General features: G+C 52.8%; 1 protein-coding gene across 1 annotated transcript; it reads right to left on the reverse strand.

The window, feature by feature from the left end:
* Window positions 1-370: 370 nt before the first annotated feature.
* On the reverse strand, window positions 371-14,891 carry LOC118732227 (NUT family member 2G). Its single transcript, XM_045570743.1, has 8 exons — window positions 14,880-14,891; window positions 6,169-7,034; window positions 5,695-5,823; window positions 5,098-5,246; window positions 4,422-4,666; window positions 3,874-3,990; window positions 2,733-3,404; window positions 371-445 (listed from the first exon to the last, which is right to left on the reverse strand). The coding sequence occupies exons 1-8, from the start codon at window positions 14,889-14,891 to the stop codon at window positions 371-373; spliced, it is 2,265 nt and encodes a 754-aa protein (XP_045426699.1).
* Between the last annotated feature and the right edge of the window lie 4,032 nt (window positions 14,892-18,923).

The raw sequence follows: 18,923 nt of genomic DNA on the forward strand, positions 1-18,923 counted from the left end.
AAGAGGGTGAGGAATCAGACTTCCAATGTTTCCACATTACAATCGTGTAACTTACGTTACCACATTGTAAAATATCTAAATTTCAACAACAACAACAACAAAAACTATCAAACATGCAAAGACTCCAGCAATGAACAATCTGAAAAGAAATTAAGAAAAAGCCTTCCGTTTGTAATAAGAATACAAAACAATGCAAAGAAGTTTGCACTGACTCTGTAGGCCCTTTGACAAGAGGTCATCTTAACAATATTAGGTCTTCCCGTTCGTGAGCATGGGATGTGCTTCCGTTTGTTTGTGTCTCTTTAGTTGCTTTCACATGTGCAGTAGTTTTCCAGATACAACTTCCACTTGCCTGGTGGCATTCAGATCACTAGCACTGCCTATGAGACAGATCCAGAACAGGGAAATCCACAGAGACGGAAAGCAGCTTGGTGGCGCCCAGGCACTGGGCGCAGAGGGGATGGGGGGCAATTGCTTAATGGGTACAGGGTGGTTCCCTTTAGTGCTGATGAAGAGGTAGAAGTGGTGGTTACACTACTGTGAGTGTAGTAAATACCACTGAGCTATTCACTTTAAAATGGTTAATTTTGTGTTATGTGAATTATACCTCAATGAGAAAAAATATGTTTTTAAAAGAATAATAGCGAGGTGTGTTTAAAGAATTACAGGAAAATAATATGACAAAGATTCATCAAGTCAGGAATCTCAGTAGAGAAATATTCAGATGAAAAGTACAATAACTAAGTCCCCTTCAAACACTCAGTGTTCCTGACAACCTAGGGGGCTGGGGGGAACCTGTTTCATCACCGAGACCCTGAAAGCAGGGAAGTCCCAGGACTAATTCGCACCAGGGAACGAGGGTCCAGGCTGTGTCCCTCAGCCTCACATTGGCATCCAGGGCCGGCCACCCAGGCAGGGACACATCGGGTGCCCATGGGGAGGGTGCTGACCCGGGGGGGCTGGCAGCTTCTGGACCAGCCCACGGCACACGCAGAGTCTGGCACAACCGCGGGCCCCTTTCTCTGGGTTGAGGCCCAGCTGGGCAGGGAGAGGCAGCGGCCAGGAAAGACGGGCCCAGGTGAGAAGTCTCCTTCACAAAGTGCCCAGAGGCCGCAGAGCGAGTGTGCCCGCCACACGGGACAAGAGAAGTCAGCGGAGGAGGAGCTGAGGGCTGACCATTGATTCTGTGGGAGGGGAAGGCCCTGACATGAGGCCATTCTCCCCTGAGCTGTGTGGGCAGCAGAGGGCCAGGCCTCCTTTGGAACTGCAGGGCTTCAGCCCTCCCATGGCTGCTGCGGGGCCTCCGCCCGGACCACAGCTCTGCTTGCTGGGTGGGCAGGGCCCTGCCCAGAGCCTCAGCCTTCCCACCCAGCCTGAGCCCGGGAAGGAATCAGAACGTGAACTTGGGGAAGAGGCATTGGCCTGAGGCAGAGGGTGAGGGCCAGGGCGGGGCCACGTGGGAGCAGAGCTGGGACAGGCAGTTCTGCAGACGGGTCTCCTCCTGGCTCTGCTCCTGCCCTCACTGTGGCTCGTCTCACTCTTACATCCGGGGTTCGGGCCCCGCTTTGTCTGAGGGGTCTGTAGCAGTGCCCACAGAGGTGATTGGGGCCCCTCCCTCAGCCTGGATCTCAGCTCCCACCAGCCCTGGGCCACACTTACCATAGACCCTGCCGTCCCTGCGGGTGGCGCTGGTGAAAGGGCCCAGGGGTGTGAGGAGGACCTGTTCCCACGCGGATGTAACTCTGCGTCAGCATCTATCACACAGAGCCGAGCCATGGCTGGAGGGAAGGGACAGCAGTCGTGGGTCCTTGAAACCCAGTTGTCCCTGAGCCCAGGCCCCCAGCCACACCGATGGGTCTGCCTTCCCCAGCTGGACAAGACTGTCCCACACAGAAATCCCGCAAGGGACTTGGGATCCTCCCGCCATGTCATTCCCGTGTTCCCACCTTTACAGGCGTGTCGCCGTTACTCCCTGTCACCCCTGTTTCAGCCTCCCCCCATCCCCTCACTCTCAGTCACCCACTGAGACAGGGTGCTCCCCCTGCAGGAGGCCCACGGGGACAGCCTGCCCCTGAGGCCCAGCCTGTCCCTCTCAGCTCAGGCCTCAGTCAGGCCTTGGGAGCAGAATGACAGGAGGGGTCCCCGGGGATGAGAGAGCTGTGTGCTCCCAGGAGCAGTGGGAGGAGGTCCCTGTCAATCAGGAGGAGGGACTGAGGGCCCCTGTGGGTGCAGAGCGCCCAGGACCTCCCGCATCCTCCCTTCCTCTCAGGTCCCCTCCAAGGAGCAGCGCAGACCCGAGTATGGACACAGCAGCCCCAGAGCATTTTCAAACAAAACTATCTTTATTCATAACTGACCCACAATGCCCCACAGGTGCTAGTCCTACCCCCACCCTAACCCACCCTGCCCTAATGGTCCTGCCCTCCCTCCTATCCCACCCCAGGCCCACCCCCCCAACGGTCCTGCCCTCCCTCCTGCCTCCATCCTCCCAGGTCAGGGGACCAGCAGGATCAGCCCTGCCATGAGAAGGAGCCCGTGGCTCCTCTGGGGGACAGCCAGGTCCCATCAGGTCTGGGCCCCTCGGGGCGCGGGCAGTGGGGGGCACTCCCCTCTGCTCCATTCTGGCTGCAGTGCCGCTTCCTCCAGCTCCCTGGGTCAGAGGGCTCACGCTTTCTCTTGTGAGGCTGTGAGGAGGGAACCTGCCCCGGAGCCAGTGCTGGCCTCCCCCAGACCCCAAGGTCGGCCCCTGGGCGGGGGATCTTCTCCGCATGGGCAGGGCCGCCCCCCAGAGCTCGCTTCTGAGGCTGGCAAGCTGCAGGGGAAGCGCGGCTGAGGCCTCCTCTCTGCAGGGACCGGGCCTGGGCAGCGCCCCGGGGCCCCCGGCCTCCAGGGCAGGCCGCGCCCGGGGCAGGGCCAGGGCTCAGAGAGAGCGCGCAGGGCAGCAGGCGGCGGGGGGAGGCCCAGAGGAAGGCCAGGCTGGGGAGGTCCTCCTCGTCCTCACGGGGCCTGGCCGCTGGCCCCAGCGTCTCCCTGACCACAGAGGCCTCTCCGGGGACGCAGGCGGCCCTGGGTGCCCGTGCAGAGTCCGCAGGCCCGTGGCCCTGGGCAGCAGCGGGGGGGCATCCAGCCCGGAGCGGTGGCTGCTCCTCAGGCCCCGAAGAGACAGCACCAGCCGGGGGCCGGGAGCGGGGGGCGTCTGCTGGGCCGCGCCCCTGAGGGTCCTGGAAGCCAGTCTCTGGCGGGCAGGCTGTGCCACTGACCCCCAGCTGGGGGCCCTGGTGACGCCTCCGGGCATCTTGGCTGCTCGCAGGCTCAGAAGGACGTGAGCCCCACAGGGGAGCACCGAGACTCGGGGGTGCCTGCACGCCCCCCTCCTCGGAGGCCAGGAGTCGCCTCTCTGCCAGCTGGAGGGAGAAGGGACAGTGACTGGCGCTGCACACGTGTGAGAGGAGGAGGAGCGGGCGATGGGACAATGGCACTGGGGGGAGGGGAGAGGTGACACCGTGACTGAAATCCACGACAGTCATGAGGCTCTCCTCCGTCCCCTGTGCCATATTCCCAGCTTTGTGCCCCCTTCTAGGCCCCCATTCCTCCTCCTCTCTTTAGCCCTCTCCTCCTTGTCCTCCCGCTCTGCTCCCACCCAGGCTGGCCCCTCAACATGTGCTGCCTGCAGGCAGGGGTGGCGTAGACAGGCTGTATATCCTGGTTCTGGGGTGCTCCTGGCTCCCTGAGATCCCCCCAACCTGATAAACCTGGATCCCTCCCTCCCTGACTCACCAGGGCCTGTCCCCGTCTAACTCCGCTGGGGTTCCTGGGTCCTATGGTCACTTGGGTCCCCCCATCGCCCTAAGGTCGCACCCTCCCCTGGCTCACCTGGGCAGCAGTGAGCCCTTCTTCCTGCTCCAACTCCTCAGCAAGGGCCAAGGGGTCCAGCTGGGCGTCTGGGGAATTCAGATGCTTCAGGAACTGGGGGTCAATGACCTCCTCCACCTGGGACAGAGGAAGCAGCCGTGAGCCCCTTGGCAGGGAGGGAACTGGGAGGCAGCGGGGCCTGGAGGACAAGTGGGAAAGCCAAGACCCCCGTCCTCCTGCACAGGTGGGTGTTCCCCTCCATCACGGTCATCAGGTACACACACATGTACACACACAGACACACACAGAGATAAACAAGAACACACATGCACACACAGATAGATACGTGCATACACATAAACACACAAGGGGACACCCACATGAACACAGATACCACACACCACACCCACACAAAGCGCACACATGCACACACAGACACACACACTCTCAGGCGCCCAGCTCAGGAGCAAAGAGCAGAGCCCCATCCCATCAGCCTGGAGGAACCCGGGTCTGGGGCAGCAGCGCCACCCTCTGGGACCTTGTAGGCCTGGAGCTGCGGGCCAGCTCACCTGGGTGACAAAGTCTTCCTGGGAGCACAGCTGGTCCAGGTAGCTCAGGAGACCCTCATCCTGCAGCCACTCCTTCACTTCCTCTGCCCATCCTCCGCCGGGCGCCCCCATGGGCAGCGCCTCCGTGAGGTCCATGTCCTCCTGCTCGGCCTCAGGGGGGATCATATTGTGTGACTCAGTTTCCCAGGGCGGCTGGGCGGTGTGGGCGCGCTGGGCGCTGGGTACAGCCTTCCTGGGAGTGGGCGCTGGGCAGAGGGAAGAGGAGGAGCGTGAGGGGAGAAAGCTCCCACCTGCAGAGCACGCGAAGCGGAGGGCAGTGTTGGGGCAGTAAAACGGGTGCGGCTGGGTCAGGCCACTGAAGCCTGTGACTGTGTGAGGGGAGGCCAGAGGGCAGCACCCAAGAGGTTCAGCGGTGAGGACGTTGGGAGCCACCGACTCCAAGGGGCCCCGCAGCCAGCCCGCTTCTCAGCAGACTTTATGTGGGCCCTTGGCAGGGAGCGGGGCGAGGGGATGAGAAAGGGGACCCGGCCCAGACCCCATGGGGACACAGGGCGCTGAGGCCCGGCTCTCTGGGCTGCTTCCCTTCAAGCCCAAAGCCCCCTGAGGAGAAGGCCATGTGGGGGACAGTGGCCTGCACTGGGCCCTGTTGCCTGGGGGCATGGGCTCCTGTGGGAACCTGTTGACGTACCTGGCTGCGCGCCCACCACTGGGGCTGGGGGCCCCCGAGGACCAGGTCTCGGTGGGGCAGGAGGCTGGGTCTGCGCCCCCTTCTCCAACTGCAACTTCTGAGCCTGCACCTGCTCCTCCGCCTCAAACGCCATGAACCTGGGGTGAGGGCACAGGCTGTGCTGAGAAGGAGCCGCCAGGAGCCCGCACAGGCAGCAGCGGGCAGAGGATGGAAAACAAGGGCCTTGGGGCTGTCAGGGCCCGGACCCTGGGGAAGCAAGAGGCTGCTGGCACATTGCTGCACAGCCCCTCTGGCTGGGGTCTGGCCCCCTGGGCGGGCACCCCCTCCCCAGCCTGTCCTGAGCCTTCATGTCCCGCCCAGGACAGGTCAGCCTCAGAGGAGGGGGAGCTCCCGGGAGGTGGGACAGGAGCACCCACGCTCTGAAGCTGAGGGAGGGGCTTCCCCAGGAGAAGTGCCTCTGGGCTGTGGGGACCCCATGCTGAGTGCCACCCTCCCACCCCCTCCTCTCTGATGAGACCTCACAGCTGGACCCTGGCCCCCAGTCAGCCTCCTCCCCCGGTGTGGGGAGCCAGGACCCTGACTCACTTTTCTGCCATCTCAAAATAGACCCTCCGGTCACAGTAGCTCTTGCGCTGCCATTCCTGCATGGCCCGCCCTATTCCCTCCTCCAGCGTCATGGTGGGCTTCAGGCGGGACAGGGGCCGGAGCTCTGGCCTGTAATGTGTGAGGTTCAGTCACCGCCCAGCCTGGCCTCTGCCCATCTGGCCACCCCAGCTCAGTGGAGCCCATCCCACCCCCACCCGGCAGGACTGAGCACCCGCAGGTGAGGGAGGAGGCCTCTGTGTGCAGACAGGCCTTCCAGCTGCTGCTGTCAGGGCCTCACTACACACCAGCCCAAGAACCAGGCCTGGAGGTGACCCCGCACTCTCATCCATAGCTGGGACCCCACCCTCAGGCCTTCCCGCCAGCGTCCCTGCATCAGCCCGCCTGCAGGGCCCTCCCACTCCCTCTGTGATGGGAAAGTTCCAGGAGCGCCCCTGCCCTGCCCAGTGCACTCACATGAGGAAGCAGCAAAGAGCATCCACATCAGGACTCTGGGGAAGGTGCCCCCGGGCCAGGGCCTTGAAGCGCCGCCAACGACGGAAGTCCTCGTACACACTCTTGGGGTCAGAGGCGTCCAGCGAGGCCTTGGACTGGGAGGCGGCCAGGCCACCCTCCCTGGCAGCCCCGTGTGGCCCTGTTCTGGGGTCTACTCGGGAGACGATGGGGATCAACTGGGCAGCTGGCGGTGGAGCTTGAGGAGGAAGGCTGGGACACCAGCCTCCATCGCCGGCCTGGGTGCCCCCGAAAGCCGTGGCAGGCATAATGTTCTCCACCGCAGTGGCTTCCAAGAAGAGGGGTGCAGGACACACAGCACCCCCACAGGCGGCACCTGGAGCACTCCCGTAGAGGGGCGCCTGGGTCAGGACAATGGTCTGAGTCTGGGAGGGCTGTGGTCGCCTCCCTTCTGAGCTGACCTGGGCCATGATGTTGTAAGCCCCAGTCCCAACGGAACCTTGACCAGCATCTCCTGCCACCAGAGGTGTCCTGGGCCAAGCCGGCAGCACCAGGGGGCGGCCAGGAGGGAATGATGGGGTCTTTGGGGACGGCAGGTGCTGCTCCCCAGGGGGCCGGTGTGCGGGGCCAGTAGAGGGCTGGGGACAGGGCTGGGCCATGAAAGCAGTCAGGGAGGCACCGGGCTTCAGGCTCACATCCGCTCCCAGCGCTGCAGATGCTGTGGAGACAAAGGAAAGGGGGAATGGAGGAGGAGGCCCAGCAAACAGCACTGAGGCGCTCTGGGCCCCTTTAGCCACTGGGGAACCAGGGCAGTGAGTCTCACCAGGGAGGGCCCTTTGGATGGGCAAACTGGGGAGGTGGCAAATGTCCTCAGGTCATGGTCACACTCTGACCTCCAGTTGGGAATTATTCCACTGGAGAGCTTGCTCCCCGTTCGCCAAGGCTCCCTGACCCCTGTCTGCGAGAAGCACCAGCCCAGCCAGCGCTGCCCTGAGAGCCTCCCTAAGGACTCCCCGGCACCGACCCTGCCAGCCTCAGAGGCCTGGCCCTGGGAGACGTCTGTTCTGGTGGCCTTGGCACAGGCCGGGTCCTCCTGCCCCTGGGCTCCCCTTCCCCCTTTAAAAAGGAACCCACCTTCACAGACGTTCCGTGGAACACCACCCACGCTCCACATTTATTTTCTGTCCCTGAAGTAGGGACGTGCACTGTCAGCAAAACCCTCGTCCCAGAGGTAAAGACAGGGCAGAGGGTGCACCATGAGATGCAGGACAAGAGGAAGTCGGCCTGAAGACCTGGTGTCATGGGGGGAACAATTGGGGACAGCTCAGGGAAGCGGGCCCTGTCTTGGTGGAAGTTTCCTGGCTGCCCTGCCCATGTGGAATCTCAGCCACCAGGCAGCTCCTTGGGCTGAGGAGCAGTGGGCTCTGGGCTGGAGGCAGGGAAGAAGCTCTGGGCGGCAGCAGGAGGAGGACCTTCCAGGTGCCCGCAGAACAGCACACAGGACTGGGCTTTCCCATGACCACCCTGTGCCACCCCCACGATATCGCCCACTACTCTTCCCTCTAGGAAGAACCCACATGTCTACTACTGGCATTTCTCCACACCCAGGCATGTCCCTGAGCCACCCTGACCCCCTCTGAGGAGCCCTCCGGCCAGTGCCGTCACCGGTTCCCACTGGCTCCCAGCCTCCCAGGGTGACAGGTCCTTGGAGGTCCAGTGCTCTCTCCCCCTACTTCAGTCAAACCGTGTTTCCCCAGAGTCACATTTCAATCCCAAGTCTTGAGGGACAGCTCAGTGTTTAAAACTTCCTCCCTCCAATCTATAGTCCTACCTCCTACTGAAGCCATCCCCGCAGGCTCATTCACGGACCACCGCTGCCTAGAAGCCTCCACAACAAGAAAAGTCAAGCCGAGGATCCAGAGAGTGACCTGCTCCAACAGCTGCTCACCATCCAGTGGAGGGAAGGTTGGGATTTAAACAGTAGAATGTGGGGCTCCTGACCTTCTGCAGCGGGGGAGGGGCAGAGGGCTGGTTGGCTGGGGTGGTGGGGGGCATTCCATGGAGGGCTCTGATAGGTAGGCAAGAACCAGCAGTTCCTTTCAAATTTAAAGTCATAAATTTAAAGACACACTAACAGTAATGACCCCCAAAGTTAAGTTCTAGGCACCCAGTTATTGATGTGTCCTTTATCTCCGTTCTTGATCCATCACCCTAGTTCAGGGTCCTTCATCCTGCTTCCTATCTGGTCTTGGTTTACTTCAACACAGGCTACGCTTTCTGAACAAAATTCAGAACATGGGGTCTGAAGAAATAATGAGAATGTATCGCTCATGGATCCCAGTGTTTGAAATTAGGATTTACCCCACAGAGGCAGCATACTGGGTTGCTGTGTGCACCCATTCCTTAGGTGGCCCCAAGTTCCGCCCAGTGCTGGGAGCCCTGCAGAAGCAGCCAACCCAGCCTTACAACCCATTGCCTTTGCCCCAGTCCATCAGGGCAAGGCCTGCAGCCTACAGGGCAAGACCAGAAATCACTTTTGTTTCTCAGAGTACTATGTTGTTCAATGTCTAATCTTTCACCTTTTGTAATATGTTAAAGAAGTAATGCCTTTGCGTAGTTTAGAGTCAAATTGTGCAAAATGGAAAATGCAGTGATATGTCTTTCTCCTGCCACTTTCCCTTCTTGCAAATGAGCGGGAAGGGGATCAGATAATTTTAGTTTCTTTTGAAAGTATGACAAACAAAAGTATATTTATTCTGCTACTATAAGTATGTTTTATTGACGATTGAAATTCTGCAATATAATAAATACAAATATGCAGGGTGGGCAGAGTGACATTGTTCCCATGCTACCTGCCATGTCAAGGGAAACTGGTGCAGACAGCCACGTTTTGACCAATGTTTGAACAACAACCTTGCAAAGGAAACATCTGTGAAGCAGCTTTTATTGAAAAACCTCCACATACTGAATAAATACTGAAGGGACGGGGTCAGGGTTCTCTTCCTCTGCTGCAGGGACAGCAAGGGCCTCTTCCCAGGGTGCCTCGCGCCAAGACGCAGGAGCATGCCCACTGGGGGCGGGGCTCTGTCCTACAACTGCTCCCAGCGTCCGTTGCGGCGGTTGGCTCCCAGGGGCGCATGCGCTAAGGCGGTTGGCTCCCATAGGCGCATGCGCTAAGGCGGTTGGCTCCCCTAGGGTAGCGCGCATGCGCTAATGGCAGGGAGCGTCCCCAACCGCCTCCCAGGCTGCACGTGGTGCCTGGCATGGCGGCCTGGGGAGTCCGTTAGGTGAACAGGAGGGAAGGGGCGCGCGGCCTCCGCACCCCTCAGGTGTCCCCCTCTTCTCTGCTGTTTGCCCCCAGGTCTGTGTTCCCCACCCCGCTCACTTGCGGTGGTGCTCACAGGGGAATGGGCTCTGACTGGCGGTGCTGGGCGGGCGGTCAGTGTGCGGGGCCTCCACGGGTCCAGTGATGCCCATGAGCTGTCCGCCCGGCTCCTCTGTGTCCCCGCTTTCTGGACACGCAGCTCCCGGCAGTTCTTCCGGATCTGAAAGCGCCTCCGGGTCAGCAGGAAGCTGCCCTCATTGGAAATGAGCGGACATGGCGGAGCCTCCCCTCCCACAGGTCCCGGGGCTCCTTCCCCCTGGAGCCCCTCAGCCAGCCGCTTCCTTCCCCGCACCCCGCCCTGAGGGCAGCGGCCTTGTGACCACATAATGCCTCTGCCAGGAGCCTGGGGTGGAGGGCAGGCCTGGGTGTGTGAGGCCTGGGGTGGAGGGCAGGCCTGGGATGTGTGAGGCCTGGGGTGGGGGACAGGCCTGGGTGTGTGAGGCCTGGGGTGGAGGGCAGGCCTGGGTGTGTGAGGCCTGGGGTGGGGGACAGGCCTGGGTGTGTGAGGCCTGGGGTGGAGGGCAGGCCTGGGATGTGTGCCTCTTAGCTTGGTGGAGGGAATCTGAGATGTGGACTCAAATGTGTGCGCTCGCTCTGTCTGTGGATGTTTGTGATCACGGGGAGGTCCTGCCTGTGTTTCTGTGAGTGTGTAGGGTTGAGTGCTGTATTTGGGGGTGTTGAGATGCAGTGCATAAATACTCAAGCAGTTAGTGATAATGTGTTTGTAATTTGATGTTTGCTGAAATTTACTCGTTTTGTTTTCCCCCTTCGAATTCTGGGTTTTTTCTAATGGCTGATTTGGAAGGATTATCTGCATACGCATAGGGCAATGTTAGGACAAGCTTGGGTGTATGATCTGTGTTTTGTATTTGGGGAATGTAGACGGATCATTGTGTATTCAGGGCATGTTGTAATATTATGTGTATTTCTTTTTGTGATCTTCGCCTGTTTCCGTGTGCAGAGGGCAGATCTGTGACTATGTTTAGGACTGGTAGGTCTTGTATATGCTGGTGTGCAGTAGTGATAGTGCGATTCTGTGTGGTGTGTGTGTGGCTGTATTCTGCAAGATGGAAGAGTTAATTCTGTGGGAATTTGGGAGTGTGGGGTTCTGTGTATGCAGGTAGTGTGGCATGAAGTGTATTTGGGACATAAGTACAGGGAGGTAGGTTTGCATATTTGCAGTGCACTGGGTGTTCATGGGTCTATTTGGGGCTTGTGTTGAGTGTGTGTGTGGAGTTGACGTGTGTATTCCTGTGTATTCCAGAGAATTTTTCAGTAGGGGCTCTAGGGCGGACATATTTTGGGTACCGAGTATATGTGCATTTGTTGAGGAGAGAGGTTTCTGTGCTTATACAGGGGAGTGGGAGGATTGTGTTTATGTATCAGAGGTGTGTGATAAGGTTATTGGTTAGTATTTGTAGATATGAGGTCTGACTCATTAGCTAGGGGTAATTTGGAAGTTATTTCATATGTGATTTGCTGGAAATATTTCTGCATGTCTTGCCCATATATACTGGTTTGTGCTTACCGTATTTTTCGGACCATAAGACGCACTTTTTCCCCCCCAGAAGTCGGGGGGGGGGGGGTGGAAATCCCTGCATCTTATGGTCCAAATATAGCCTACACATATAAAAGTTTTTTAACTTGCCCGGCTCTGTGTGGTCTCTGTGTGCTTGCCCAGCTCTAAAATGGTTCTAAATGTTGCTGTTTACAGGGTTGATTACATGTGTTTATGACTGTGATGTTGGGTTTTAATGCACATAAAATATTTTAGGACACTATTTGTTTCAGAATCTTTTTTTCTTCATTTCCCTTCTCTAAAAACTGGTGCGTCTTATGGTCCGGAGCGTCTTATGGTCTGAAAAATACGGTATATCTATCACCAGGTGCATGAATTATCAATTTGTTCAGGGGCTCTTAGGAGTATTTAAAGTGTATTTTTTTGGAGAATACTAAAGTGTTTCTATATGTATTTGCTAGTAGTTATCAAGCAGTGGTCTGTATATTCAGTGATGCTGGAGAAAAAAATGTGTACAGTGTGCTTTTGTTACATACTGCAGAGGGGAGGTGATGAGGTTATATTCTGGAGAGGTGGCATAATGTATAGTGTTTGAGGGGTTTATATATATTCAGTAATTGGGAATATTTGCGCACTGCACACGCGCCTGTGTGTGTGTGTGTGTGTGTGTGTGTGTGTGTTTCCATAGGTGTGTGAGAATTGTGTATGCACATTAGTGAGAGTTAAGGGATTCTCAGTGCTTTTGTGTTTTGCATGTATCTATTGAGCATGTGGGGTGGATATTCATGAGTGATTTGAGGTTTGAGTATTTCGGATTTGTGAGTCTATCAGGAGGCTTAGGGTCCTCTTTGCATCTGTTCCAGAATGTAATGCTTACAGAATTTGGTATTGCTCCTTGTATGTGTTGTCTCAGTGTGTATGAAGTGGTCTTATGTGTATTTGATAAGTAGTTGTTTGTGACTGTTTATGTATTTAAGTTTCTGGAGATTATGGATGGGCTGTATATTATAGAGCAGCGTTTTTCAACCGCTGTTCCGCGGCACATGCCTGGTGTGCCGTAGGTGCAGACAAGACAAGAATTTTATAATTTTTCACTATTTTGTTTACTTAATATTTCATAATAAAGTAATTATAAAATACTTTCTTTGTGTTTATTTGATTCCTATTCAAGAGAATTACTTTATATATAGTCAATATAGGCACAGAGTTAAATTTTTTAACATTTTCTAATGGTGGTGTGCCTCGTGATTTTTTTCAGGAAACAAGTGTGCCTTTGCCCAAAAAAGGTTGAAAAACACTGTTATAGAGAATGTGAGGGTTCACTTTGCGTGTTTGCAAGCAAGGAGACTATCCAGGTTTTTTTTTTGTGTGTGTGTGTGTGTGTGTGTGTGTGTGTTCAGGAATCATGGAATATGTGTATTTTAGGGCTTGTGGGATTGCATATGGATCTTTATTTGGGTGACATATGAGACAATTGTGTACATGATGGTTTTAGAGGGCCTGTGTGTGTATGTATTCAGTGTTTCTATCTGGATGGTATATTGGTTGCCCATGTTAGTATTCAGGCCCATGTTATGTGTGTACATATAATTGTAGGTGTATACTGTGAATATTCAAGGATAATTAGGGTTTTGTCTGTAACAGTGTAGGTAGTAAGAAGTGGTCTATCTGTATATTCAGTGAGGAGAAGGATGGAAATGTGCTTATGTGTTCATTTATGTAAAATGATTTTTAAATATATCTGGGTGGGAGTGGAGGGTCACAAGCAGGGGGTAAGTGGCTTGTGTGCACATAATCATTTGACAGGGGATGGAGTGCACTGAATCTGGCTCATACTAGCTTTAGGTAGTCAATGGTACATGTCTCTTCTGGGATCTATGTTCAGTGACATCAGGTGGGTAGCTTGAAATTAGTCATGCTGGGAATATTTGTACCAGGTACTCACCACAAATGACGTCTTTCCTGCATCCTCCTGAGAGTGGTCAGATTCACCAGCACCCCACTTGTGTGTGTCTGGATGCATGTGTGTGTGGAGCAAGAATAGTCAGGTATCAGTAGGCATATGCTTGGGAGGCTCTCCATGAATTGCAAGTGAGGCATCTGGGGCTGTGGGCCCTCCTATCTGTGCATGGTCTGTTATTCTGAATCATTGCATTGTTCTTAATCAGGTCAGCCCTTTCTTGAGGGCCAAAGAATCCCATAAATGTTGGTGAAATCTGGCCCCCCCTTCATGCAGATGGGTTGTGGGTGTCTGTCCCTTAGGCAGGTGGGCACTTCTTTAGCATTTGTATGGTCCTGGCATCAGGGGACCTAGATGGATGGGCCTGGTAGACAGAAAGCCATGCAGGGCAGAAACTTCACCCGTGTACTGCTGACCTGACAGGCCACAGTTAGAAAGACGGGAGAGGCTTCCTGGACAGGAAGGAGGTCAGATGGCGGCCAAGTGTTCCCCCAGGCAAACTCCCTAAGAATCAGCTGGGCACATACTCGTGTTACTGACCCTTCTGGGATAAGGTCGGTGGGCAAGGACACCCTTTCACATGGGGCCAGCTGGTGAAAGTCTACAGAGCCTAGTGTCCCTCAAACCATCTGCCTCACAGTGGTGGGTTGTACTGGTTATCAGGCTGGCCAGTGGTGTCACTGGTTCTCAACCCACCTATCTCTGGAAACCTCAATCCTTAGGCATTGGAAGTCCTTTAGGGGTCAGTGAAGTGGCAGGGATGGAGGTGTGGAGGCATGGGGCCTGTGGAGGACTGGGGGTTAAGAACTGAAGAAACTTGGGTGTGTGACTCTGATGAGATAATGGCTCTGACATTCAAAAACCCTTTAGACATGCTCTCCTTTGTTTTCTGAATGCTCAGGATGCTTCTCCCACTGACATGAAGCTTATCTCTGCCTCGCATTTCACTGAGAGGATGACCTGACCCTATTTTCTCTATTCCATGTTTAGCTGCACACTCACCAGAAGGAACCACGTGATCAACATAGCTATCAGCTGATCCCATAGCTGCCTCCTGGCTCCTTTGGTTCCACTGAGGATTTCTGGGCTTCCTTATGGTGAGTCTCCACCTCTGGGCCTTTTCTCGCTCATGGTGAATCCTCCAACAGAATGTGCCAGCCTCATTTGCTTGAATGCCCCAACAACTGCTTCTCTTAGTACAAGCAGATTCCTAGTTGCTCTCACTGCCCCTTTCTAACTAACCTATCCCCAATAAAAGGACCATGTGTTGCACTGATCATATTGTGTGTTCTAGGTGTTCTAGGTGTTTATAGTATAAACAAAAATGCAATATAATGTGTATATAAGGTACAGTAGATGTTCTTGGGTTTGTTTATTGAATTTCCTTGGTTTGGTTGTGAAATGGGACAGTATGGCTGCTGAGTTTTAGCGGGAGGAGCAGGAGTATCTCATTATCTTGAATCAGCATTGAAAATCCCTACCAGGTAGAATGAATGGAGTTGGACAGAGCTGGTTTTTCAGAGCCCAATATTTTGTTGGAGTGTATGTTATTCCCCATCTCTCCTTGGACAGAAGGAATCTTCCGCTTTTAAAAAGAGAGAGAAACAGATAGAGATAGATAGAGAGAGAGAGATTTTTATTATAGTTTTCATACAATATTGTATTCATTTTAGGTGCACAACATAGTGATTAGACATTTATGTAACTTACAAAGTGATCACCCTAGAAAGTCTAGTACCCATTTGACACCATATGTATTTCTTACAGTGTTATTGGCTTACTAGAAGCCTGTCCCTTGGCCTGGCCTGCAGGGATCAGTGGACCTCCTCACCACCACAGCCTGGACTTACCTGCCAGCTCATGGGGCTTCAGCCCACTGTCTGCGTGGATCCACAAACTTGTGCGAAGCAGCAGGTGGCTGGGGAGGAGCCCGAGCCTAGGCTGGGTGTCAGGCTGCTCCCGCTCATCCTGGCCAGGGGGGAATGTCTGTGGGTGAGGCTCACACTGCTGCAGCTGTGCTTGCCACCTGTGAGCCCTGAGTCTGGGACCCATCTATCAGCTGAACAGTGCTCCTGATGTGGGAGCACACTGACCATCAGGGGTCAACTTCTGCATTGAGCATCTGCCCCCTGGTGGCCAGTATATATATATTATATATGTATGTGTGTGTGTGTGTGTGTGTGTGTGTGTGTATATACTGGCCACCAGGAGGGCAGATACATACATATATATATATATATATATATATTTCATGCATACATATATACATACGAATTTCATGCACTGGGCCTCTAGTATATATATACATACATATACATATACATATACATATACATATACATATACATATACATATACATATACACACACATACATACTGGCCACCAGGGGGCAGATACATACATACATATATCAATATATGTGTGTGTGTGTGTATGTATATATGTGTGTGTGTGTGTGTGTGTGTGTATATATATATGTATACACACTAGAGGCCCAGTGCATGAAATTTGTGTACATTAAAAGGGGATTAATAAGAAGAAATAATTTAATATTGCTATTTGCACTTTCTCTAGAATAGAAGTGTCAGAGATGAAAGAAAATTAGTAAAATGTATATGAAAACCTTTCTCCTGTCAGAGTTTGGGGTGTACCACGGGACCCAGAGTCAAGTCCCCGCCCACCCACATGTGCCTCAAAATCATGTGAGACCCAGACCCGGCCAGCCCCTGCCCCCATTGGGCTAGATCCAAACCTGGCCAGTCCCACCCTTGTCAAGCCCCGCCAGGCAGGGGACGTAGCCTCAGTCCCTGGCCCAGCGCCAAGACGAGATGTGGCCTGAGGTCCCCCAGCCCAGACTGGGGTGGGGGGCATGCCTTGAGAACCCCCATCAAGCCCCACCAGGTGGGGGAAATGGCCTGAGATCCCCTGTCAAACCCCGCTGGGTGGGGGCATGGCCTGAGGTCCTCCGACCCAGCATTGGGGCTGCACCTTGAGGTCCCCTGTCAAGCCCAGCCAGGCAGGGAGGTGCAGCCTCAGGTCCTGGCCTGGTGCAAGGCCAGGGGGTGCAGCCTGAAATCCCCCGTTAAGCCCTGCTGCGCAGGAGATGCCATCTGAGGTCCCCCAGCCTGGTGCCAGGATTGGGTGGGTGAGGCCTGAAGTTCCCTGTCAAGCCCCACCTGGTGGGGGGCACGACTTGAGGTCCCCAGCCTAGCACTGGGGTTGAGGGCACAGCCTGAGGTCCCGTCAAGCCCCATGGAGGCAGGGTAGGGTGTAGCCTCAGGTCCCTGCTGATCGCTCGTTAGGCTCCTCATGGGAACTTAGCTTCAGCGCTGGATGTATCCATCTTTGTGATGGCCAATGAGGATATTCCCTCTTTGTTAGATAGGATAGATGTTCTACTTTACATCCCCATGACTGTTTTTATAACTGGCAATTTGTAAATATTAATCTTTTCCCCCTTTTCACCCATCCGTCCAACCTCCCTCCTATCTGGCAACCATCAACATGTTCTCTGTACCTATGAGTTTGTTTCTGTTTTGTTTGTTCATTTGTTTTCTTTAGATTCCACATGTATTTGAAATCATGTGGTACTTGTCTTTGTCTGTCTTATTTCACTTAGCATAATTTCCATTTCTGTTGTTGGAAATGATAAGATTTCATTCTTTCTTTTGGTAAATAATAAATGATTGTAGATAGTATCAGACCTTCTTTACCCATTTGTCTATCCGATGGACACTTAGGTTTCTTCCATATCTTGTCTATTGTAAATAATGCTGCAAAGAATTTGGGATGCATATGTCATTTTGATTTTGTGTTACTTTGGATAAATACATAGAAGTGGAATTGGTGATTACTTCTTAGTCTCTTAGTATAGCCTTTGATTTAAAGTCTATTTTTTCTGATAGATGTATTGCTAACCCAGCTTTTTTTTTTTTTTTCATTTGTATAAACTATCATTTGGTGGTGATGAACTCCTTCAGCTTTTTTTACTTTATGAAAAGCTCCATATTTCTCCTTCTCTTCTAAGTGATAGCCTTGCTGAGAAGAGTAATCGTGATTGTAGGTTCTTGCTTTTTATCATTTTGAATTTTAATCCCTCTAACCTACAAAGTTTCTCTTGAGAAATAAGATTATTACAGGAGCTCTGATGTAGGTAACTAACTACTTTTCTCTTGCTGATTTTCAGATTTCTTTTGTCTTTAACTTGCATAATTTTACTTATGATGTGTCTTGGTATGGACCTCTTTGGGTTCTTCTTGTTTGGGACCCTCTGTGCTTCCTGGACTTGTATGTCTATTTCCTTCACCAGATTAGGGAAGTTTCACATCCTTATTTCTGCAAATAGGTTTTTAATCTCTTGAAATCTCTCTTCTTCTGGTACAACTGTGATGTGAACATTGTTACACTTGAAGTTATGTGGATCATTATACTCCACAAATGAATGAGATCATGTGATATTTATCCAACTGGCTTATTTCACTTACCATAATGCCCTCTAGGTCAATCCATGCTGTTGGAAATGATAAGAGTTCTTTATTTTTCACACCAGCAGAGTAATTCATTGTGTAAATAAATGTACCACAGTTTTTTAATCCACTCATCCACTGATGGGCATGTAAGCTGTTTTCAAGTCTTAGCTATTGTAAATTGTGCTACTGGTTGCATGTATCCTTTCTGATTAATGTTTCTGATTTCTTGGGATATAGTCCTAGAAGTGGGATTATTGGGTCAAATGGGAGTTCCATATTTAATTTTTTGAGGAAACACTATACTGTTTTCCATAATGGCTGCACCAGGTTGCATTCCCACCAGCTGTGTGAATGATGGTTCCTTTATCTCCACATCCTCGGCAGCACTTGTCGTTTATTGATTTGTTGATGGTAGCCATTCTGAAAGGTGTGAGATGGTACCTCATTGTCATTTTGATTTGCATCTCTCAGATGATTAGAGACTTGGAGTATGTTTTCATATGGTTCTTGGCCTTCTGTATGTCCATTTTCAAAAAGTGTCTATTTAGGTCATTTGCCATTTTTAAATTGGGTTGTTTTTCATCCTTTTGTTCACTTAGGAATTCCCTATAAATTTTGGAGATTAAATCCTTATCAGATGTAACATTGGCAAATATATTCTCCCATGCAGTGGGCTCTCTTGTTTTGTTGATAGTTTCTTTTGCTGTGCAGAAGCTTTTTATTTTGACATTAGAGGCCCAATGCATGAAATGCATGCCTGGGGGGGAGGGCATGCATTTCAGCCCAGCCTGCACCCTCAGCCCAGCCTACACCCTCTCCAATCTAGGATGCCTCGAGGGATTGGGCCTAAACGGGCAGTTGGACATCCCTCTCACAATCCAGGACTGCTGACTCCCAACTGCTCGCCTGCCTGACTGCCTGATTGCCCCTAACCACTTCTGCCTGCCAGTCTGATAACCCCTAACCACTCCCATCAGCCTGATTGACACCTAACTGCCCCCTTCCTTACCAGCCCGATTGCCACTAACTGTCCTCCCATGCCAGTCTGGTTGTCCCCAACTGCTCTCTCCTACTGGCCATCTTGTGGAGGCCATTTTGTGTCCACATGTGGCATCCATCTTGTGTGTTGGAGTGAGGATCAATTTGAATATTACCTCTTTATTATATAGGGTAGTCCCATTTGTTTATTTTCTCCTTAGTTTTCATTGTTCTAGGAGATGTATTGGTAAAGATATTGCTACAAAGATATGTCTAATATTTTGCTGCCTATGGATTCTTATAAGGCTTTTCTGATTTTCCATCTTACCTTTAAGTCTCTTATCTATTTCAAGTTTATTTTTGTGTATGGTATAAGTTAGTAGTCTAGTTTCACTTTTTGCATGTGTCTGTCCAATTCTACCCACACCATTTATTAAAGAGACTG

Source organism: Pipistrellus kuhlii, unplaced genomic scaffold (assembly GCF_014108245.1).
Source record: "Pipistrellus kuhlii isolate mPipKuh1 unplaced genomic scaffold, mPipKuh1.p scaffold_m20_p_36, whole genome shotgun sequence".
In the NCBI taxonomy this organism is placed as follows: Eukaryota; Metazoa; Chordata; class Mammalia; order Chiroptera; family Vespertilionidae; genus Pipistrellus; species Pipistrellus kuhlii.